Raw genomic sequence first — 24,118 nt, 5'->3', positions numbered from 1 at the left:
CAAGTATACTGTATATTGCCATGCAGAAGATAGCCTTGTGATCTGACAGTTGTTTTCTAGGTTGTAGAAAGGTAGGGAAAATGTATTGATTTCCTTTTACCTAATACAAGTGGGGGACTGCTCAGCTACTATAAATCCAATGTAAATTTTTTACTATCATTTTGATCTAATCATAGTTACTGTATATCTTTCTTATAAGTAATAAGATGAATTTAGATCATTGACAAATATCGTTTAGAAATTTAGTTATATCTAGAATGACATTCCTTAATGTAACGAATGTCTCCTAGAAATAAACATCTGTATCGCAGATCATACTTCACTGAATACAGTACATCTACTGTACTGTGGAAAATGTTATCCAATTTATTTTTTTTACATATGTTCAACTTGGAAGATTTGTTTTAAGGTTTTGAGAATATATTTGTCCCCAATGCTAGATTAGATGCAGAAAGCTTTTACCAATAAAATTTGAAGAATTAAATTCGGTAGTCTTTTCACTGTAAATCTAAAAATTATATTTAGCTCTGATTTGACTACTATACAGTATACTGCAGTTTGCTTAAGTCGTGTTTTGGTTAATTGAGGCTTACAAAGAACCCAAACTTGTTTTCCAGTTGGAAAGAAAGAGAAAAAATGCATAGTATTTGAATTAATTTTATTTGTTCCTACACATCATACAAACCCTTGTCCTTTAATTCATTATCATCATCATCCTCCTATGCTTATTGATGCAAAGGGTCTCAATTATATTTTGCCAGTCATCTCTATCTTAAGCTTTTAATTCAATAAATATCCATTCATCATCTCTGACATCACACTTCATGGTCTTCAGCCATGTAGACCTGGGTCTTCCAACTCTTTTAGTACCTTGCAGAGCCCAGTTAAATGTTTAGTGAACTAATCTCTTGGGGTGTGCAAAGTGCATGCCCAAATCATCTCTATCTACCCTACACCATGATCCCATCCACATATGGCACTCGAGTAATCTCTCCTACAGTTTCATTTCTAATCCTGTCATGCCATTTAATTCACAATATCCTTCTGAAGGCTTTGTTCTCCAATCTACTAAATCTATTGGAGATTGTTTCATTGTCATACCATAGAGTAACACTGACCTCACTTAACTGATGTATAGTTTGATTTTTATATGTAAATTCAGGCAATTTGATTTCAAGACTTTACTTAACCTAACCATTGTCTGATTTGCATTTTTCAATCTTTCACTAAATTATAACTCTAAAGACAGATGAATTATATTGGTCTGTGAGCAAAAAATTTCCCTCCATATCAGCATTTTGGTGGACAAGTATTGCATGAATAAGATTTTCCTGCAATAAGCAGAATTCCTCTGGTGTAATAAAATACTATGGTGATGTGGGGACACTCATGTTAATGAATGAATAAAAGAAATATAGTTTTAACTGAATTGAAAATATTTCGGGGCCAAAGTAAACTTCATAAATTGGGCCATCTATGATATGTAGCTGAGTTGCTAAATATAATGAAAAGTATGGTTTTTGGGTTTTCCAAAAAGGTTTTGCCATGTCTGGTGTATGGAAGCACAATAAAGAGGCTATGGGGCCACACCATACAATTTTTTTTTAATTGTAGAATTATGTTAATGACCTGTGTTGGTTTGAGATATGTAAAATACATACTGGTATATAAAATTATCCTAAGCTGATTAATAGATGAAATGAAAAAGGAAAACAAATACAAACTTACATTTATTCTATAAAGATAAACCCAAGAAAATCTCTTAGAAATTAAGTTACATTTTTAACGAAGCATTTAAGAGGGTGTTATTTGGGGGAAAATCAATCGCAATTCTGGATTGGATCAGAGATGTCTAATAGTTGTGACAAATTCGTACCCTGTGATTATTCTGCAAATGATTGTCAATATGTCACATATATGACAAAGATTTTAAGCAAATTGTCGACATCTGATATTAGCTAAGTTTATCCTCTATGACTGTAGCCAAGAAAGTTGAGGAGACTTATCTTTTTAGTCAACAAAGGGATGCTTCGAAAATTGTGTATGTTGTCCATACTTAGAGCCAATACGTTGAAGTTATGACCTTCAGAGAGTTAAAGTCAAACTAACTTAACTCTCAGTCAAAATAGGGAAAAATTATTTAAGTGTTCATTCCTTTCAACATAAAAATCATAATTTTTTTTAATTTAAAGAAGCCTTCCAGATTGTTGAAAAGGCAAATAGAACAAAAGATAATTTTTTCTTGTAGAAGCTGTGATAACCTCTAATTCTGATGATGTGAGGATGCAAGTCTTCATCTCCTTGTTCTTTTTTACATTTTTGCTCTGTTGATGTGACTGAGAATGTAACAGCTGGACAATTTATACAGACAGTTAGAGACAGGACCAGGTGGAGGCAATTGACAGCCTACGTTGAGAACATGGCACCTAAATATATGTATATGTATATGTATATATATATATATATATATATATATATATATATATATATATATATATATATATATATATATGTGTGTGTGTGTGTGTGTGTGTGTGTGTGTGTGTGTGTATATATATATATATATATATATATATATATATATATATATATATATATATATATATATATATATATATATATATATATTATTTATTTTATTAATTTTATCTATATTTATTTATTTTATTAGTTTATTTATTTGTTTAATTTATTTATTTATTTTATTTATTCTATTTATTTTATTTATTTATTTATTTTTTTACTGCCATGGCCATTATATCTTAGCAATCCATGTTCACCAACGGTTATACTCTTATCAGCGGATGAGCAACTTGGTGGAGTAATGAGAGCTTCTGGCATGGAGTAAATGCCCCCGTAAATCTCGATGAAGTTACTGGCAGCAGGGTGACGGGTTGAGTTAAGGCGAAGAACAAACTGTCTCTTCGGCTTTTACTCCAGATACCTGGCGGTTGGTCTTACTAGAATTAGTATGGACCGGCAGGGGACACTTGCCTTAGTTAAATAGGCACTTCACATCGCAAGAAACTGGCTATCCTTTGATGTTTCTAGCCAATGAATCCTCTGAGGCCCTTTGCGTCAATAGGCTTATAGGCGTAAGGGGAGATGATATAAATATATATATATATATATATATATATATATATATATATATATATATATATATATATATATATATATATATATATATATATATATGTGTGTGTGTGTGTGTGTGTGTGTATATGTAATGTATGTATGTTTGTATGTGACTGTGTGTGTGTTTACTACTACTAATTTCACAAGTTTCCATCTGGAACTTCCAAAATGTTAGTTATCTTATTTTTAACTTAAAGTCTTTCCCTTTGACACAGGAGCAACTATATAGCCACATGTCTTTTTGACTTGCTCCATTATTATTATTATTATTATTATTATTATTATTATTATTATTATTATTATTATTATTATTATTATTATTAATTGTTAAGCTACAACTATAGTTGGAAAAGCAGAATGCTATAAGCCCAGAGGCTCCAGCAGTGAGGAAAGGAAACAAGGAAAAATATATTTTATGAACAGTAACAACATTAGAATAAATATATAATATAAAAACTTAAAAAAAAAACAAGAGGAAGAGAAACAAGATAGAATAGTGTGCCCGAGTGTACCCTCAAGCAAGAGAACTCTAACCCAAGACAGTGGAAGACCGTGGTACAGAAGCTATGGCACTACCCAAGACTAGGGAACAATGGTTTAATTTTGGAGTATCTTTCTCCTAGAAGAGCTGCTTACTATAGCTAAAGAGCCCCTTCTACCCTTACTAAGAGGAAAGTGGCCATTAGAAATTAGAGTGAATTTTACAGACAACATTAATAGCTATGTAAATAAATTCCCATCGCACATTAGTTTCATAATGTGAATGATTATTTTGAGATGTTTGCTTCTATCCTTATATAGATGATATCTTGTAGTCACTGGAGAAGCCAAAGTTTCCTCATAAGATAGGGGCTTTAATATAAAGTGTGATAAACGTGATTCTCCATATGAACACTACATTGTCCCCGATCTACTTGCTATATCCTCACCCACCCATAAGTAAGGAAGTGCTTGATGATTATTTCAAATTTGGTTGAATACTCTGAAAAGTCCTCATGTCCACTTGGTAAGCAAACTTTGATTACAAAATACGTTAACAAGAAATATCATTGTTATTACCTGTTGCGATAAAGATCCTATATAGTTTTCACTAGGGACGTTACACTAATTTGACACAGAAAAAAAAATGGAGTTAGGGAAATTCTTTCAGAAGAAAAAAAAAAAAGTATCATTTTGGGTAGGCTATTTGCCAAATCAGTTTTTCGCTTTTAATTCATTATGGGAAATATATCGCTTTCATTATGAGAAATATATTGCTAACATCCCATACATGTGAGCGATGAAACAATTTTGTCCCACACATGGGTATGACACTGGCTCTTGCATTGGCAGCCCATATATAGAGTTGTTTACATGCATAAGTATTCTTCATACTTATAGAAAGAGGGATTGAAAATTGTGCTGGCATTTCAGGCTTTTTTATGTGATTGCACTTCACTGATGGTTTAACTTGCCAACTATGTAGCAAAGCAAAGAATAATCTACTTAAATGCATGGGTGTGCATGAGGAATAGGAAACGTTTCAGCTAAATATTAGATATGTCAGTTAAAGTCAGTTTGTTTTTATTATATTCTACATACTATTTTAGATAATATAGTATTAAGATATATATTTTTACTCAGTTTATGTGATAAAATTTTTGTCAAATGAAAAGAGCAAAACTTTATTAATTCCTAGTTTTTAGTTTGGCGAATACAATAGGAAGTTTTATATAATTATAAGTTATTTAATCGCTTATTTAATGGTCACATTATTGTTTATTTAACTTTAAAACCAGTTAGGGTCTGCTGTTTTCTTTCTATTTAGGATGGTCTCCAGTAGCTGACATATGATTCAACAGTCGTTTTGTATTCTACTCGGAAAATAAAGATAAGGCCACACAAAATTTTAGGTCTTAGTCCAATTGTAAAATTCAACCACAAGAATAATTGACTTTTAAAGCTATTCTAGGTAGGTAGTAGGTTGGCCAGGGCACCAGCCACCTGTTGAGATACTACCGCTAGAGAGTTATAGGGTCCTTTGACTGGCCAGACAGTACTACATTGGAGCCTTCTCTCTGGTTACGGTTCATTTTTCTTTGCCTATACATACACAGAATAGTCTGGCCTATTCCTTACAGATTCTCCTCTGTCCTCTTACACCTGACAACACTTGAGATTACCAAACAATTCTTCTTCATCCAACGGGTTAACTACTGCACTCTACATGTTCAGTTGTTACTTTCCTCTTGGTAAGGGTAGAAGAGACTCTTTAGCTGTGGTAAGCAACTCTTCTAGGAGAAGGTCACTCCATAATCAAACAATTGTTTTCTAGTCATGGGTAGTGTCATAGCCTCTGTACCATGGTCTTCCACTGTCTTGGGTTAGAGTTCTCTAGCTTGAGGGCAGACTCGGGCACACTATACTATATTATTTCTCTTCCTCTCGTTTTGTTAAAGTTTTTATAGTTTATACAGGAAATATTTATTTTGGTGTTGTTGCTGTTCTTAAAATATTTTAGTTTTTCTTGTTTCCTTTCCTCACTGGGCTATTTTCCCTGTTGGAGCCCCTGGGCTTATAGCATCCTGCTTTTCCAACTAGGGTTGCAACCTAGAAAGTAATAATAATAATAATAATAATAATAATAATAATCATGAAGGCTATGTCAAAACGCAAACTTTGCCTTGGGCTCTCAACACGCTTATAATGAAGAAGATGGTGTTTGGACGCTGGTAGGTCTGAAACCAGGAATTACAAAACCAATTAATTTACATCAGTGTTATTGTGTCAGTGACATGGAACATAAAGAGGTGACCAGTTTGAGAAGACCAGCTGATACTACAGATGATGACGAGATTCGCAAAGGAAAGAAAAAACGGGGAAAGGTAATATAAGATAAAACAAGCATAGGTTATAGTACTGCAGTTGTCCAAGAAATTGTCGGCTGCTGATCCTATTGGCGTCGTTTTTCCTTAGGGATAATTTGGGGTAAAGGTTGTGAAAGACTTGCCTGCGATATATATTGAACAAGATTGGGTGGGTTTTGCATGATAATGTTGGTTATCAGGTATTTAGGGACTGGCAAGTGAATAGGACCTAGTGTCACTGGGCCTGTTACAGTTAGTGGATTGAGATTGCGATAATTGTTTGGGTCCTTTGTATATCAGCTGGTAAATTTGTATAAGTAGCCAATAATTCCCAGTGGACAACAGAGTGGTATTCCTGGCATATTTTCATGTGTTTTGAATGAATCTGATGATGATTATCGGTGCAAATCCATAGTTGCTGAGTTGGGTAATGACTGCCTCAACTCTACTATCTATGGATATCCGAGAAAAATTGTCAAATTCTTTTAAAAGAGGTGAAATTATGCCAGAAAACCATTTGGGTATCTAATTTTACTGAGAACACAAGTATTTATGGAAGTGTAAACGCATTGACGACCAGTGACGATGTTTACACCTTACGATATACCGGAGCCTTTGTAGTTTGTTGGGACAAGGTGAAAACCCACAGTTTACAAACAGACATAAGAACATCACCTAACCGAAGGTTCCCCACTGGACCTAACCTACCTAACCAACCTAACCTAAGCTAAGTTTCTCTACCTAACCTAAGGTTCCCCACCTAACCTAACCTACCAAACCTAACCTAACCTTACTTTACCTTACCTTACCTAACCTTAGATTTTCCACCGAACCTAACCTAGGAGCTATATCCTTACATATTTACTCACAGGGGCCTAATCTCCCCGGGACACTCCTTAGACTGCCCTACTCTTATCTTAACCTGTCCCAACGAACTACGTTCACCCCCGACATACCCATACCGACACAGAAAGACACTGTTCGAACGTATGGTTCTCCTACGACTTCGCCAGAATTTTTTGATAATAAATAAATAACTTTATTAATCTAGTATGAAAACAGGTCATTAAAACCCCCCCCCCCCATTGCAGGTCACATAAAAAAAAGAACAATCTTAGGTAGCATAGTACTAGTAGCACACTGTTCGAACACTTTAAGATTTGATTTTTCCTAAGACTGGTATTATTGTACTGTATTACAGGGCAATGTAACCTAGTAAGAAAACAGGTTACTAACCTCCCCCGTACCCCTCGTTGTAGGTCACATGAAAAAAAATTGAACAATTATTAGATAGCGTAGTACTAGTAGCACACTGTTCGAACACTTTCAGATTTGATTTTGGCTTCGATATTTATTATTTGTATAATTATCGAGAGATTACTAAGAAAAAAATAAATACTTAAATTTCTACCTTAATCACTATCGGACTCCAACTCGTCATCTGTGGCTGGGAAATTGTCTGCAGGTTACCGTATTTGATTTCCCATAGGTTTTTAGGTCAGGCAGCTTCAAGGAAAAATGATGGTGAGCATCATCTCCGAGAAAATCAAGAAAAAGATAACGTCCGAAATACTGTTAGAAATATGCCCTTTTTATTCCAGGACATTTAGACCACCTTTAACGTTCCTCCACAATCGCTCTGCAGTTTGAGTACGAACACCACTCGTCTGGGTGAACGAAGTTTTCACTTTGATTAATCACCTTATGGTCATAACCTTCGTTTCCAAGAGTTGTATATAGGGACCAGCCATCACTAATTGCAACATAACCTGACCGTATATATTTCTTGATTATAGGAATCAAGGTTCTAGCACTCCTGTCTTGTCCTTCTTTATGAAGAGGGATGATAAACTTCTTTTTGGAGACACAATCTATTCCTCCAGAAAGCCAGACATCGTTAAGATTCTGCCCTCTATTATACTTCCTTTTACCAAAGAAAGTCTCATCTATTTCTACCATTATTCCAGGACCACCATTGGGCTCTTGATTGTAAAGCCAGTTAAGAGTCACCTCACTAAAAAAACTGCGCCAGGCTACACTTGTACGGCGGGAATAGTTCAAGCACTTAAGAACGTTTTCATGTTTAAAACTTTTGTCTAACCAATGATTGACAAATAAACCAATTTCCCAAGCTGGTAAATGGGTAATGTCTAAAAATGAACCTTTATATAAACTTACACTATAATGACATTGTTTGTTTCCTTTTTCTTTTTTGGCAATTTTTCGATATCATCCACAATAAAACTGATGACGATCACTGCGGTAAGAGCAAGGAGAATCTCAATCAGGGCAAGTCACTCCCTTTGGCAAAACACCGTGACCATGAAAATATTCAATAAAGTTTGCTGAATCGGAATGAAAATTCTTTATAAAATGCCACTGATCAATGGGAGAGCTATTGCATGTCACTTCAACAGGAGCCATGGCAATGATTGGCGTTAATTTATAAATTCCAAAAATACCGGGTCTAAGGTTGGTTACGTGTCTTAAAATAAATGCAATATAATTGGCTTAAAGTCATGTAATTTTTACTATTGGCACTAATACCATGCCACTGAAAATCATTGAAATTAATTGGAGGAAATTTGAAAGTGTGGGAGGGATTAAAAAATGTGCTGACTGGAAAAAATAACAATCATTGGGTCAATTTGAGCGCGTTGGTGGAACTTCAGCGATTACGTCATCAACGAGAATGTACATTTGCACGAACGGGAGCTCCGAATGACTAGTGACACAACTTGAGAAATTTTCTAAGTTTAAAAAAGGGAATATATTACTTAAAATCACCTATTATGTTAGTATTTATTTGCTCCTGGGGTTTATGTTATTCAAAATGTTGCATTTTCAAAGCTTTAACCCATTGTGCATAGTATTTTGAGCTATCAAACATTGCCAACTTATGCAATAATATCTATCAGCGACCAGTTCCTCCTGCGTGCATTGAAAAGGGACACCAACTAACTTAAACTTCCCCACCTAGCCTAACCTACAAGCCGTGCCCTTAACTACTTACCTGACAGGGGAGCTAACGCCCCTCTGCTACCCCCATTACACTGTCTTATTAATAGTCGGCCATCATCATACATACAGGTGGCCACTATCATTCATACGCCCCATTGTTTGAAACCCGTATGTTTCTTGTTATAACTGCTTTTAAAACAAGGTAGCAATTGAAAAACCATTTGGGGTGTATGTATGATAGCAGTCACCTGTATGTATGATGATGGCCGACTATTAATAAGGCAGTGTGATGGGGGTAGCAGAGTGGTGTTAGCTGACTAAGAATACGGCAGTGTAAGATGGTTGCAAGGGGGCGTTAGGCCCTCCCCCGTTAGGTAAGGACACCGGTTGTAGGTTAGGTTAAGGGGGAAAGTTTAGGTTATCAGCTGTCCATTTTTATGCATGCGAGAGGAACTGGCCACTGATATACAAAGGCTCCAACCATTTTTATCAGGGGGAAACAAACTCAAGTGTATGGCCTAACCTGAGGTTTCTCAGATAACCTAAGATGTTTGGCCTTACCTACTTGGTAGTTTGCAAATCCCCTAAGACAGCAGTGGTCTTACCTTGGTTTCGTGGTAAAATCATAGGGGTGAATATAGTTCGTTGGGACAGAGTAAGGTACGAATATGGTAGCATAAGGAGTGATGGGAGGGACTGCTCTCTGGTAGGTAAGTAGGTAAGGATGCAGTTCCTAGGCTAAGTTAGGTGGGGGAACCTTAGGTTAGGTGGTGTTCTTATGTCTGTTTACCTTTTAAAATGTGGTTTTACATTCTGGGTACATATGTGAAACAGTACTGTACTTTGATTTCTACTCAAGTACATAAACCATATATTTTTCTCATTCGCTGTCTGATGTTTTATGTTTCTGACCATGATTGTGGCAAACCACTCGTTAATGAGTTTTTGAACCTCGGGCCCCCTTTTATAAAGACAATTATGGGGAACTCCAGTGGGAATCTTGAGGTTTTGGGTGGGAAATGGCTAAAAAAAGTGATTTACAGTAATAATATTTTTATAATTATTATTATTGCTTGCAAAGGTACAATTCTAGGTAGAAAAGCAGGATGCTAGAAGCACAAGGGATCCAACAGAGAAAGTAGCCCAGTGAGGAAAGGAAATAAGGAAATAATTAAACTATGAGAGAAGTAATGAACAATTAAAATATTTTAAGAACAGTGACAAATTTAAGATAAATTTTTCATATATAGACTAAAAAAGGTTGAAACAGTAAGAAGAGAAATAAGATGGAATAGTATGTGTGAGTGTACCCTCAAGCAAGATAGCCTAACTACTCCAAGACAGTGGAATATCATGGTCCAGAGGCTATGGGACTACCCAAGACTAGAGAACAATGGTTTGATTTTGGAGTGTCCTTCTCCTAGTAGAGCTGCTTACCATAGCTAAAGTCTCTTCTACCCTTACCAAGAGGAAAGTAGCCACTGAACAATTACAGTGCAGTATTTAACCCTTGTGCTAAGAAGAATTGTTTGGTAATCTCAGTGTCGTTAGGTGTATGAGGTCAGAGGAGATTGTAGAAATGATAAGCCACACTATTCAGTGTATGTGTTAGCAAAGGAAAATTTAGAGGGATCCAATGTTGTACTGTCTGGCCAGTAAAAGGACCCAATACCTCTCTAATGGTAGTATCTCAATGGGTGGCTGGTGGCCTGGCTAACCTACCAACTATAATGGTCAGAAATGCAAAATAGACACAAGATAACCAAGTGGAGTAATTTCCGGTTCATTAAGTGGCTGGAAATTAAAATATAATTTTCTATGATTCATTTCATGACGTTCTAATGGTTTTTACCCTGTTGTGGCTTGCTATGCTCGTAAAGTTAACATTACCTCACTGCTCCTCTGTCCTGGCAAACGGTCTGTGATATGCTTTGCACGCAAGCCCTGTCATTCATTATTTAGGGATACAGTATTTTTAACTTTCACATGAGTAACAATAACTACAGTATACAGTATACTGAAGAGAGTGTTTTCAGCATACTCTACAGGTACTGTAGTCAATTACCAAGATAGATGAAATACTAAATTTTTAAATAGATTGTACTTCCTTCCTGGAGACATCTTCACATGAAAGTAGTCATGTTGAAACTGAAGGTAAGGGTTGGGAAAAAATGGCTATTGTTAAACAATATCCGGGAACTTGTGTATAAATATTTGGAAGCTCGTAATTGGTTAGAAAAGCCCGGTAATGCAAAGTATGCATGTGCAGTAACTCATAATCAGTCTCCCAAAAATAAACAATTGACTTGACCTAGAAATTGACTTCACTTTAATTACTGTATTCCTCAGCCCCCGTTAATCATATAGACAAAAGTGCCAAATTTGCCAGCACTCATTCATTTCTTATATAGCGAAATCTAGTTTCGCTATAAATTAAAGTATCAAATATCAACTAGTAATTGTTTTCTCTCAAACTGGAGGTAATAGATAGCTTATCCTAAACCTGCGCATTAGTAAGAGGTAATCCTGGTTAGGTTAGATTAGGATACATCCCAGTAAATCATTGTGAATATATATGATGCTCTAGGCAAGTGTAGGTTAGAAGGTTGCCAGAACCCATCCAGGTAGGACTGGGAACTGTTTAAATTAGGATGTATCCCCATGGTTGCCCTTGTCTCGTATTCATGCTTTATAATTTTTCCGTGATTTTTACCGAGTACATAAATGAGCCAATAACTTTTCTTTTCTTTTTCTCCTGACATTTCCTTTTGTTGTAGATCGAGTTTTACCAAACTCAGAAACCCATTTTCCTTTGGAGTCCCCCATAATTTTTTGATGTAAGAGTTAAGGAAATGGGGGAAAAAAAGTGACTTGCCATAACAATGATGGTAGAATAAATATAAAGCAGTCAATATTCAGAAAGATATTTTTTTTTTATTCGGTATTTATTCCTACACAGATACAAACTTCTGAGTCATTTAAATGGCTATACCTAGTTCCATTTTCTACGACCTGATAAAAAAAGAAAAATGGTTTGGTTGCATCATTATTGGTTACCTAGCAACTCTACTGCACGGAAGTGTTATGCGCTTCTACGTGGTAGGCTCCACTTCTATTCTGGTTGCTACTGCATAACAATAAGAGGTCTTCCCTCTTTTCCTCCATGATCATGAATTACATCATTCAGACTAGATTGCCTTTTTAATGATTTGTGCATTTTCCTTACCTTTGTCCCTAATTGTGCTTATCATTTTCGCCAGAAGGTTACGTTTTGATATGTGTGTTTTTATTTATTTATATATGTTTTTTTGTTATTTGCTTAACTCAAAACTATTTGACTTAATCTTATAAAATTTTTGGTGGAATGATTGGCCATGATCTAAGGACAACTTGGTAAGATTTTGGGATGGTTCAAAAGTCAACGTCAAGGTAATGAAAAGTTAAAAAACATTGTTTTGTTATATTGTGGTCAATTTTTATCTGATTTGCATGAAATAGTGACAAAATGTACATAATTCAGTTGTCTATATTGTGATATACACCATGATTATGGTCAAGGTTACGAAAAGGTTAAAAACGTCTTTTTGCTATAACATGGTCAATTTTTATCCAATTTGCATGAAAGTAGTGTTAAAATGTGCATAATTTAATCAATTGCATAGCTTGTGATATACATCACATAGGGATGTCATTACCCTTCTTAGCTATTGGGATTCAAAAGTCAATAGGGTCAATGAACTTGCAAAAACAGGTTTAGTCATTACTAGGCCATTGTTATCTGATTTGTTTGCATAACAAGGATAATTTTATTACATTTGGGGAGTAATTGGATCAAAGGTCAAGGTCAAAGTGACAAAAAGGTAGAAAATGTCCTTTTGCTCTATCTTGGTCAATTTTTATCCAATTTGGATGAAACTAGTGCCAAAATATGTATAATTCAATTGCATGTGTTGTGATATCCAACATGAACAAGGTCAAGAAAGATAGAAAATATCTCTGCTATATTTGTTTGATGCTTTATTTTCATATGGCTTTATCTCTGTCATAGACTGAACCTGAAGGATTGGACACAACTCTGCCTATTTACAAGCCAGTTGAACTGCCCATATTCCTCATACCTATATGTATTTGTAACTGTCAAAATGAGAGTGAATACATCTTAACGGAGACTTCCCCCCACCCAAGGAAGACTCCCATTTAAATGACTCTGAAGTTTGTATCCATTTAGCAAAAAACTACAAATTATAAAAACAATTTGTATTTTTCCTAGGGATACAAACCCCGAGTCATTCAAGCAAAGGTCCTGTGTCTAGAATAGAGTGAAGCCTATTGTGTCGCAATGCATAACACTGTATTGCAATAGAGTTGCTAGGTAACCAATTATGATGCAACAGAATCTTTTTCTTTTTTGACTAGTTGTAGAAAACAGAACTAGGAGTAACCATTTAAATAACTCAGGTTTGTATAGCTAGGAAAATTGCAAATTGTTTTTAAAATTTGTAGTTTGTGCTAAAAATATGATATGAAGCATCTAGTAAATGCATGAATAAAACTTCAAATGTTGGAAGTTAGCAGTTTTAGACTGCTGATAAAAAGTTTGATTAGACTAACATGTAGCTAACAATTACTAGTTTCTCTATCAGACAGAGCAAGAAGAAGAAGAAACATCCACCAATAATGCCACTACTCCAAATACAACTACTACAGGATCATCTGACGCAAAGGATGATGTGAAAACTGAAAAGAATGAGAAAGAAGAAGGAGAACAAGAAGCAGAACAAGATGATCCAACTGGTTAGTAACGTGTACTGAAACATGAATTGTTCCTACACGTAATACAAACTATAGACCTTTAATAGGATTATGACCAGCAAAACTGGAATCGGCCATTAAACTAACAAGGTGAACATGTTTGGTCACCAGGTGGCAGGGAAGCTCTTCCCACCAGACAGGTAGAGCAACATCACTTTATCTCTGGCCGCTGTCAAGTACTGACGTACTGTTCAGCGTTAATATCTGGCTGGTTTAGTCTTTTGTTTTTTCTTTCAGTTTAAAATGGGTCCTGGCAGTCATGTTCGAGGGATTTTGGAAGCAAGAAAATTCCTGTTTCCTGATAACTGAAATTGTGTTACAGTTTCCTAATTATTTGAAGCTATCCAACATTCCTGTTCCTGTTGGGGGTTTTATCCCTAGTGTGTGTGGCCGACATCAACGACGATTACCTAATCCTTAGTAAGTTTGCCTTCGATTTTGGTGGTGCTCCGTCGGAAGAAGGGTACTCCTGGCTGTTGTGTTCTCCTCCCTGTGAGAGTGTCGTCTTAGGCCACACCACTCACGAGAAGACAAACTTTTAGTTCTCCTCTCTCCCCACTGCGTTTTTGCTAAGTCTTCTTTTTTGATAAGAATGTGTAGAAGATGTTTTCTGTAGTCTGATTGATAGGAGTTAAGGCTGATTTACTCAGTACGGTTCATTCACGTTTGTCTTCCTATGGCTTTTGTTCGTAAATTATTATTACGTAGAAACTAATGGAACTGTTCACACTATACGGTTCGGTCTTTGTTTGTCTTTTGTATGGCTTTCGTTCGTACGGCTATGACACGTTTTGAAGAAATCTCCCACGTACGAAATGTATACGTATCCTCACTGCTTAGTGTGAACAGATAGGTATCAGTTGTAGTCACGTTGCATTTTGGGGTGATTGAGCAATAATGAGTGATGAGAAATTGATAGAGTTGGTCATAGGGTATGAGGAGCTATATGAGTAACAAGATACAGTGGCAATCAGACGAAGGAACAAATATGGAGAGTTATTGGCGACGAATTAAAAAAACAGGTAAGTTATTCAACTGCATTTGACTTCATCTTGATATAATTTTTCATTATCATTTTCATTTACATTCATCCTTATCTGTACACTATGATTTCTTCCAAGGAGGAGAACCAGGAGAACTATTAAAGAAATCTTTAAATTTTTTCATACAAGGAATGCACCATGAGGGGCATTTCCTCCCTGTCTAGCTGTCTTGTAAGGAGCCTTCATTGTTGGAGACAGTTATGTTTATAACATCAACAGTATTGTCATGCAAGTAGTTGTGCAAAAGGCAAATTGCAAATATAACATTATCAGCTTTATCAGGTAACAAATTCATTGTACTTGTATATATTCTAATTCTCTGACTCAGTACCCCAAAAGTATTCTCGACATCCCTCCTTGCATCTGAAAGCCGATAATTGAAATGCATTTTCTTATCATCTTCATTGCTCTATGAGCCGGGATAAGGTATCAGCAGATTAGTTTTCAGAGAAAACGCTTCGTCTCCAACAATAACGAAAGATGTAGTACAAGATGAGCTTGGCAGCTATGTTGGGGAGGGTAAGTTGAGAATGTTTTTTTCTAACTTCTTACCGAACTTTGAATGAGAAAATATTCACCCTAACTTTTTAAATATTTAACTTAGCCGGTGAATATATAATAGCTGCAACTCTGCGGCTTGACAGAAAACACACTCAAAAAACTACCGAGCGATCGCTATGAAGGTTGCGGGTGTGCCCACCAGTGCCATCTGTCGGCCAGATACCACTCTTGCATGTAAACAAACCCTTCAATTCTTCTCGTCCCGCTGCGTCTCTATTGGGGAGGAAGGGAGGGTCATTTAATTTATATATTCACCGGGTAAGTATATTCAAAAATTTATTTTATAATTAAAATATCATTTTTAAATATTTAACTTAGCCGGTGAATATATAATAGCTGATTCACACCCAAGGCGGTGGGTAGAGACCAGAGTTAATTAAGTTTACAGCGTATAAGCTAAGAGTTTTTTCCTCAACATAAACTCTTGAACTCTTTATTGAATCGGATTATTTGTTGATGACTTGAGTGCAGATGTTTTTGGAATTTTCTTTGACTAATTCAAAATGGCTGACCCTTCTCAAGTACCTAGATTTCGAAAGTGTAATGCTAGGGACTGTAATAGGCGTCTTCCTAAGGCTTCTCTCGACCCACATACTGTTTGTTCCAATTGTCGGGGTAAAACCTGTCAATTGGGAGATCGGTGTGAGGAATGCGTGGGCCTTTCGGAATTCGATTGGCTCGAATACGATAAATATGCACGTAGACTAGAGAGAGATAGGGTAATGAGAAGTTCATCTAGGTCTGTAGATTTTTCCTCTCCACATGCCCCTGAACCTAATCCTTCCCCTGTAGTGGTTGTTCCTAACCCCCCTTCTAGCACTCAGGAACCGTCTATGCAAGACATGTTACGTGCTATTCATGCCTTGGGGGAGAGAGTTGAAGCGTTAGCAAGTGACCGTAATCAACTCATGGCTGACGTGAAGGAACTTAAGTGCCATAGTGCCACGGCGGAAAGTGGGAAAGTGATTAGTGCGCAAAGTGTTGTGAACAGTGTTGCGACCGAGGGTTCGTCTGTTCGTGCCTGTCGTTCACCTAGTCCGGGACCTCTTGCAAGCTCCCAAGCCCAGGGGAGAAGTAATGTCGTACGACTTATGGGTTCGAGAGGCCTTGATCAGCGAACAGACGTTCCCTCTATGGTATCAGGCGTATCTCACCAAGATCGCCCCTACCATAAGACGAGAGAGCCCATTTTTACCTCGTCTTCCGAAGGCTTTTCACGCAAGAAACCGTGGAGCAAGGTTTCTAGGCCTCTTAAACGGAAGTCGGTCCCTTCAGGACAGGTCCAACGTCCTGGATGTAGTCATTGGGACAGTTCGGACCCGTTGCAGTCATCGGATGACTGCTCGCTGCCTAAGCAAGGCAAAGTTGTGCCGTCTCAGACGCTAACCTCGTCAGTTACCGCACCCATTCCCGTGGACCCAAAATGGGTTATACTGCAGGACATGCAGTCTAAGCTTGCGTCCCTTATGGAAGACTACAATGCCGACAAGGTTTCCGTTGAGCCTAGCCGTTTATCTCATCGAGATCCTGGCCTTCAGCCACCCAAGCGTTCTGTTGTGCGTCCTGTTGACGCTGGTGTAGCCAACTCACGTCAAGCGGTTGGGGTAGTACCACACTCGATGCGATCTCGTGTGGATTTTCAGCCGCATTTGGACGTTAGGCAACTCGCTGATGCGCCTGGTGACGTTCAGGACGTTCGCCAACCATCGGAGTTGACTTGTTTTGACGCTGAGCGTCAACTTCCGCAACCTAGAGTTGTTTTGACTGCGCAGACTAGGCGGTCTAAGCAGTCTCGGGTGGACGCTGTGCGTCCTCACGCACCTGTTGTTGTTGACAGTTCTCAGACTGTCAAGCAGTTACAGGACGCTGCGTCCTGGTCCGCCACTTATGCACCAGTGCGGGTGGACGCTGCGTGTCAAGCATTGCCAACCCCTTTGCTTGTTTCTCATCAGTTGTCAGATGAGGAACTTTCGGATGAGGACGTTGCTGACCCTCAGCCTGAGGATCATCCTTCAGATATTGATGAACCTAGAGCAGTTCCGCCATCTATGGACTTTAAGAAAGTCATGCTCATTTTTAAAGAGTTGTTTCCCGACCACTTTGTCTCTGTGGCTCCTCGTTCGCCGCCGTCTGAGTTTGTTTTAGGCGTTCCTGCTGACATGCCAGCCTTTACAAAACTTGTACTCTCTCGCTCGTCCAAGAGAGCTTTACGGCTGTTAGGCGATTGGTTGGAAACCAAGAGGAGTTTAGGGAAGACGGCCTTTGCCTTCCCCCCATCTAAACTCTCGTCTAGATCGAGCGTCTGGTATGCCACGGGAGAAGTTCTCGGCTTGGGAGTCCCTGCCTCTGCCCAGGGCGACTTCTCAAGCCTTGTAGACTCTCCCCGCCGCCTAGCCATGAGACGCTCGAAGATTAGTTGGTCATCCTCAGACCTTGACCATCTACTTAAAGGCATTTTTAGAGCCTTTGAAGTTTTCAACTTCCTTGACTGGTGTTTGGGAGCCTTGAGTAGGAAAATCTCATCGGCCGATAGAGATGTCTCCTTACTCATTATGTCCTGCATGGATAAAGCCATCCGCGATGGATCCAATGAGCTCTCCTCCTCGTTTACTTCAGGAGTCCTTAAGAAGCGAGAGTCTCTTTGCTCTTTTCTGTCGGCAGGAGTGACTCCCTGTCAACGATCTGAGCTACTCTTTGCCCCTTTATCAAAGTTTTTGTTTCCTGAACTTTTGGTTAAGGACATAGCTTTGTCTCTAGTGCAGAAGGACACCCATGACTTTGTAGCGTCCTCTGCTCGCAAAGGGACTCCTTCGACTGCCTTTTCTGCTAGACCTAGGATAGACACTCCTGCGTCCAGGTTTATTCCGCCCTTTCGTGGCAGAGCCCCCAGCAGGGGAAGTACTCGTGCCGAAGGAAAGAGAGGCAAGAGGAAAGGAGCCAAGTCCTCACGTGGCAGAGTCTGACTGCCCGCAGCTTCAGACAGCAGTAGGTGCCAGACTCAAGAACTTCTGGCGAGCCTGGGAGAAGAGAGGCGCAGATCAACAGTCTGTGAGGTTGCTCAGAGAGGGGTACAAAATTCCATTTGTACACAAACCACCTCTAGCGACTTCCCCCATCGATCTCTCTCCCAAGTACCGAGAGGAAGCAAAGAGACAAGCCCTGAAACTAGAAGTGTCTCTTTTGCTAGAAAAGGGAGCGGTGGTCAAAGTCTCGGACCTTCAATCACCGGGGTTTTACAACCGTCTCTTCCTAGTACCGAAGAAGACAGGAGGTTGGAGACCGGTGCTAGACGTCAGTGCTCTGAACGTCTTTGTCACGAAGACAAAGTTCACCATGGAGACCACGAAATCAGTCTTAGCAGCGGTCAGAAAGGGAGACTGGATGGTCTCTCTCGACCTAAGAGACGCATACTTCCACATCCCCATTCACTCAGATTCCCAACCTTTTCTGAGGTTTGTGTTCGACAATGTGGTGTACCAGTTTCGGGCCCTGTGCTTTGGCCTAAGTCCTGCTCCTCTCGTGTTTATGAGGCTTATGAGGAATGTGGCAAAATTCCTCCATTTATCGGGTATCCGAGCCTCCCTTTACTTGGACGACTGGCTTCTCAGAGCCTCGTCCAGTCATCGCTGTCTGAAGGATCTCAATTGGACATTGGATCTGACCAAGGAATTGGGACTTTTGGTCAACATGGAAAAGTCACAGCTGATCCCATCCCAAACTATACTGTATTTAGGGATGGAGATTCGCAGTCCAGTTTTTCGGGCTTTTCCGTCTGCCCCCCGAATAGATCAAGCCCTGCTCGTAATCCAAAGGATGTTGAAGAGAGAACGTTGCTCAGTCAGGAATTGGATGAGTCTAGTAGGAACTCTATCATCCCTGGAGCAGTTTGTCTCGCTAGGAAGGCTACACCTCCGACCTCTACAATTCCATCTAGCTTTTCACTGGAAAAAGGACAAGACGCTAGAGGCGGTCTCAATCCCGATTTCCGAAACAGTAAAGGCTTGCCTGAATTGGTGGAAAGACAATATCAGTCTAAGAGAGGGACTTCCTCTAGCAGTCCAGACCCCAAACCACGTTCTATTCTCAGACACTGGACGGTCGGGAATGCTCAGGTCTGTGGACCTCAAGTCAGAGGAGCATGCACATCAACGGCAAGGAGCTTTTGGCAGTCCACCTGGCCTTGATGAGCTTCGAGAGTCTCCTTCGAGACAAAGTGGTGGAGATCAACTCGGACAACACCACAGCCTTGGCTTACATTTCCAAGCAAGGAGGCACCCACTCCCTGACACTGTACGAGATCGCAAGGGACCTGCTCATTTGGTCAAGAGATCGAGGCATCTCCCTAGTAACGAGGTTTATCCAGGGCGACTTGAACGTTCTAGCAGATTGCCTCAGTCGGAGGGGTCAGGTAATTCCTACAGAATGGACCCTCCACCAGGACGTGTGCAAGAGGCTTTGGGCGACTTGGGGTCAACCCACCATAGACCTCTTTGCAACCTCGATGACCAAGAGGCTTCCAATCTATTGCTCTCCAGTCCCAGACCCAGCTGCATTACATATAGACGCCTTTCTCCTAGATTGGTCTCACCTAGATCTATATGCATTCCCACCATTCAAGATTGTCAACAAGGTACTGCAGAAGTTCGCCTCTCACGAAGGGACAAGGTTGACGTTAGTTGCTCCCCTCTGGCCCGCGAGAGAATGGTTCACTGAGGTACTTCGATGGCTGGTAGACTTTCCAAGAAGTCTTCCTCTAAGAGTAGACCTGTTACGTCAGCCCCACGTAAAGAAGGTACACCAAGGCCTCCACGCTCTTCGTCTGACTGCCTTCAGACTATCGAAAGACTCTCTAGAGCTAGAGGCTTTTCGAAGGAGGCAGCCAGTGCGATTGCAAGAGCGAGGAGAGCTTCTACCATTAGAGTTTACCAATCGAAGTGGGAAATCTTCCGAGACTGGTGCAAGTCAGTATCTGTATCCTCGTCCAGTACCTCTGTAGCCCAAATCGCTGATTTTCTCTTATACCTGAGAAGAGTTCGCTCCCTTTCAGCTCCCACGATCAAGGGCTACAGGAGCATGTTGGCTTCGGTCTTCCGGCATAGAGGCTTAGATCTTTCCAACAATAAAGATCTACAAGATCTCCTTAAGTCTTTTGAGACCTCTAAGGAACGTCGTTTGGCTACTCCTGGATGGAACTTAGACGTGGTCCTAAGGTTCCTCATGTCAGACAGGTTTGAGCCTTTACATTCAGCCTCCCTGAAGGATCTCACTCCTAAGACTCTTTTCCTGGTGTGCTTGGCCTTGGCTAAAAGAGTCAGTGAGCTTCATGCCTTCAGCAAGAACATCGGTTTTTCGACAGAAAAAGCCACTTGTTCTCTTCAACTTGGTTTCCTGGCCAAGAATGAACTGCCTTCTCGTCCTTGGCCTAAATCTTTTGATATTCCTAGCTTATCAGAGATCGTAGGCAACGAACTAGAGAGAGTATTATGCCCTGTTAGAGCTCTTAAGTTCTATTTAGCTCGTACTAAGCCTTTACGAGGTAAATCTAAAGCGTTTTGGTGTTCGGTTAAGAAGCCATCCTTACCTATGTCAAAGAATGCTTTGTCATATTTTATCAGATTTTTAATACGAGAAGCCCATTCCCACTTGAGTGAGGAAGACCGATCTTTGCTTATGGTTAAGACGCACGAGATTAGAGCTATAGCAACTTCCGTGGCCTTCAAGCAAAATAGATCTCTGCAAAGTATCATGGACGCGACCTTTTGGAGAAGCAAGTCAGTGTTCGCGTCATTTTACTTGAAAGATGTCCAGACTCTTTACGAGGACTGCTACACACTGGGTCCATTCGTAGCAGCGAGTGCAGTAGTGGGTGAGGGTTCAACCACTACACTTCCCTAATTCCAATATCCTTTTAATCTGTCTCTTGAAATGTTTTTAATATTGTTTTATGGGTTGTTCGGAAGGCTAAGAAGCCTTTCGCATCCTGGTTGATTTGGCGGGTGGTCAAAGTCATTTCTTGAGAGCGCCCAGATTAGGGGTTTGATGAGGTCCTGTTGTATGGGTTGCAGCCCTTGATACTTCAGCTCCTGGGAGTCTGTCAGCATCCTAAGAGGATCGCTGGGCTCCGTGAGGAAGACAGACTTACAAGGCAGAGTAATCGTCTAAGTCAACTTCCTTACCAGGTACCTATATATTTTGGTTTTGTTATATTGATAACTGTCAAAATGAAAAAACTCTTAGCTTATACGCTGTAAACTTAATTAACTCTGGTCTCTACCCACCGCCTTGGGTGTGAATCAGCTATTATATATTCACCGGCTAAGTTAAATATTTAAAAATGATATTTTAATTATAAAATAAATTTTTGAATATACTTACCCGGTGAATATATAAATTAAATGACCCTCCCTTCCTCCCCAATAGAGACGCAGCGGGACGAGAAGAATTGAAGGGTTTGTTTACATGCAAGAGTGGTATCTGGCCGACAGTTGGCGCTGGTGGGCACACCCGCAACCTTCATAGCGATCGCTCGCGAGTTTTTTGAGTGTGTTTTCTGTCGAGCCGCAGAGTTGCAGCTATTATATATTCACCGGGTAAGTATATTCAAAAATTTATTTCATAATCAAAATATCATATTTCTACCATATGACCCAATATCAACCACAACAAATTTATAATTTGCATCAACATGTGCAAGAAAAACAACCACAAAATTTTGCTTATATTTATAAAAGTGACCTAGTGTTTGGTGGTGCCTGAAGTTTTACATGTTTGCCATCTATGGCCCCAGTGCAATTTGGAAAATTCCATAGGTTTCAAAACTGCAGCAATAGCCTTCCATGAGAGAGGGAGGGAGAGAGGGCATGGTTGTTTATCTCATGTTTGTTTTATGGGTGTGTTCATGCGGTTGAACAGTTTACCTTGATCAGGATGATAAGTATTTTTGTTCTCTGAACTTAAAATGAAAAAGCCTTTAGCTGCTTGTTTTGATTTTATTACATAATCATGCATACTCTTATCTACAAAGAAACAATTTTGATAAGTAAATCTTGAAAGAATAACAAATATTACATTTGTTAAAACAACGAAGATTAACCATGATCTATTCCACCACATTTCACCATAGAAACATACCTTGCACTCCGAAATAACATTCATGTTTTTAGTTGCATAACGTTATAAAGCAAGAATTGCTGCATGGTCTCTCGTCAGTTTCAGGTCATAAGTGCAAACTGTGATGGAAATCACCACGAAACCAGTACCGGAGATATTTGAAAAGATGTACTACAAAAAGTGGTCAAGAGGCTGCCAGAGTACCAAAATAGAAATATGCAGATGAAATCTCTTTTACTAGACTGTTTTTAGGTGAAAGAGAAACTGTTGGCAATTTTGATGCTAACGAAAAGACAGAGAACATCGAAGTACTGTAGGTGAAACAGATAACTTAACAGGATAAGAACAAAGTGAAAATAATCCTATCCTAAAACAAGGAAATTCATCAGAAGGTGGTGTTAAAAGAAAACCCACCTATAGATCTTGTAAGGGCAAAAACCCATTAGAAACAGCTTATCTTTTCTGATGAAATATTTAGTGGAAGATAACAGTGACAAAGGAGAAAATTTAGCAGACACGATTGACTTGTTTTTTCAGAGTATGGTTGCAACAGTGAAGACATTTTCATCTTATAAAAAATGTAAAACACAGGTGCTTCCTGTAATTTCTACTTTAGAAATGAAGCAAATGGTTGACTTAACATTCACCCCAGAAACACATTCAGCCTCTTGAACATTAGATCCCTCACCAGCAAACCTTTCAACTTATGATGCGGATGCTCACTACTACATGATGTTGACTTCCAGTTGTATTATGTAATGTACTCAGTACATGGTTTGCGTGATGGTTATTAACAGTAAAATCAGAAACAGAAAATTACTTTTTTTTATTATTCTCATTTCAACTTGCAGCACTTCTATTGCACTGCATAATATAAAGTAAGCTCTAGTTATAAACTTTATCATCAGCTTCTTGTGCTGCTATTTTAATGATAGATGAGCAGAATATAATTATTTTTCCTATTCTTTCTATTTTTCTCTAAGTTTTGACTAGTAGCACAGATACTAGTAATAAAGGAGGAAGAAAAATTAATGCTGTAACTCTTTTGCCATCTTTATGATAATAATGATGATAATAGTAGTAGTAGTAGTTATTGCAGTGACATTTTGCTGGAACTTAAACAAAACGTATCGTTACGAAAACAAACCATACAGTGTGAATCGACCCTTACGTTCACGTAACTACCACCAGATCTCTCCCTATAGGAGAAGCTGTACAAGTCCCTGGAACCTCCTAGTTTGTGTGTTGAGAGTTGTCCCTTAGGGGGAAGAAACATCAGTAAGCATCATTGTAATTGCCTGGTATTTGGTAAAGGTGTTTTCATACATTTCACTTTTGTGCTGTTGTGGGCCTGAGAGTGAGTGAGTACTGAGTGTTCCAATTGGGGAAAGAAACATTTTAGACTGAAGCATACCCACTGTTGGTAGAGAAGAAGGGTAATTCTCTCTCTCTCTCTCTCTCTCTCTCTCTCTCTCTCTCTCTCTCTCTCTCTCTCTCTCTTTCTATGCAACTGCTGCTATGACTGTCCCCTTTGCCTGTTGCCGAGTTCCAGAGACGTCACTGAGCCACAGGACGACTGACTGTTCCGAGTCTCCCGAGACTTCTAACTAACAATTCCTGTGGGATTTTGTGGGGAGAGTAATGCTG

At 39.0% G+C, this 24,118-nt stretch overlaps 1 protein-coding gene and 1 pseudogene across 1 annotated transcript in view; both read left to right on the top strand.

Moving 5' to 3' along the window:
* Nucleotides 1-5,823: 5,823 nt before the first annotated feature.
* The window catches only part of LOC137622980 (lysine-specific histone demethylase 1A-like), a 101,454-nt gene continuing 83,159 nt past the window's right edge, over nt 5,824-24,118 (top strand). Inside the window, exons 1-2 of the mRNA XM_068353591.1 lie at nt 5,824-6,002; nt 13,589-13,739. Of these exons, the coding sequence (XP_068209692.1) occupies nt 5,913-6,002; nt 13,589-13,739 (241 nt within the window). The 5' untranslated portion in view covers nt 5,824-5,912. The remainder of the gene's footprint in view (nt 6,003-13,588; nt 13,740-24,118) is intronic.
* LOC137623872 (uncharacterized) lies at nt 14,655-23,143 on the top strand (annotated as a pseudogene).

Source organism: Palaemon carinicauda, chromosome 30 (assembly GCF_036898095.1).
Source record: "Palaemon carinicauda isolate YSFRI2023 chromosome 30, ASM3689809v2, whole genome shotgun sequence".
NCBI classification, from domain to species: domain Eukaryota; kingdom Metazoa; phylum Arthropoda; class Malacostraca; order Decapoda; family Palaemonidae; genus Palaemon; species Palaemon carinicauda.
The sequence above is the reverse complement of the archived record's forward strand: the minus strand, read 5'-3'. Positions and strand labels throughout refer to the sequence as shown.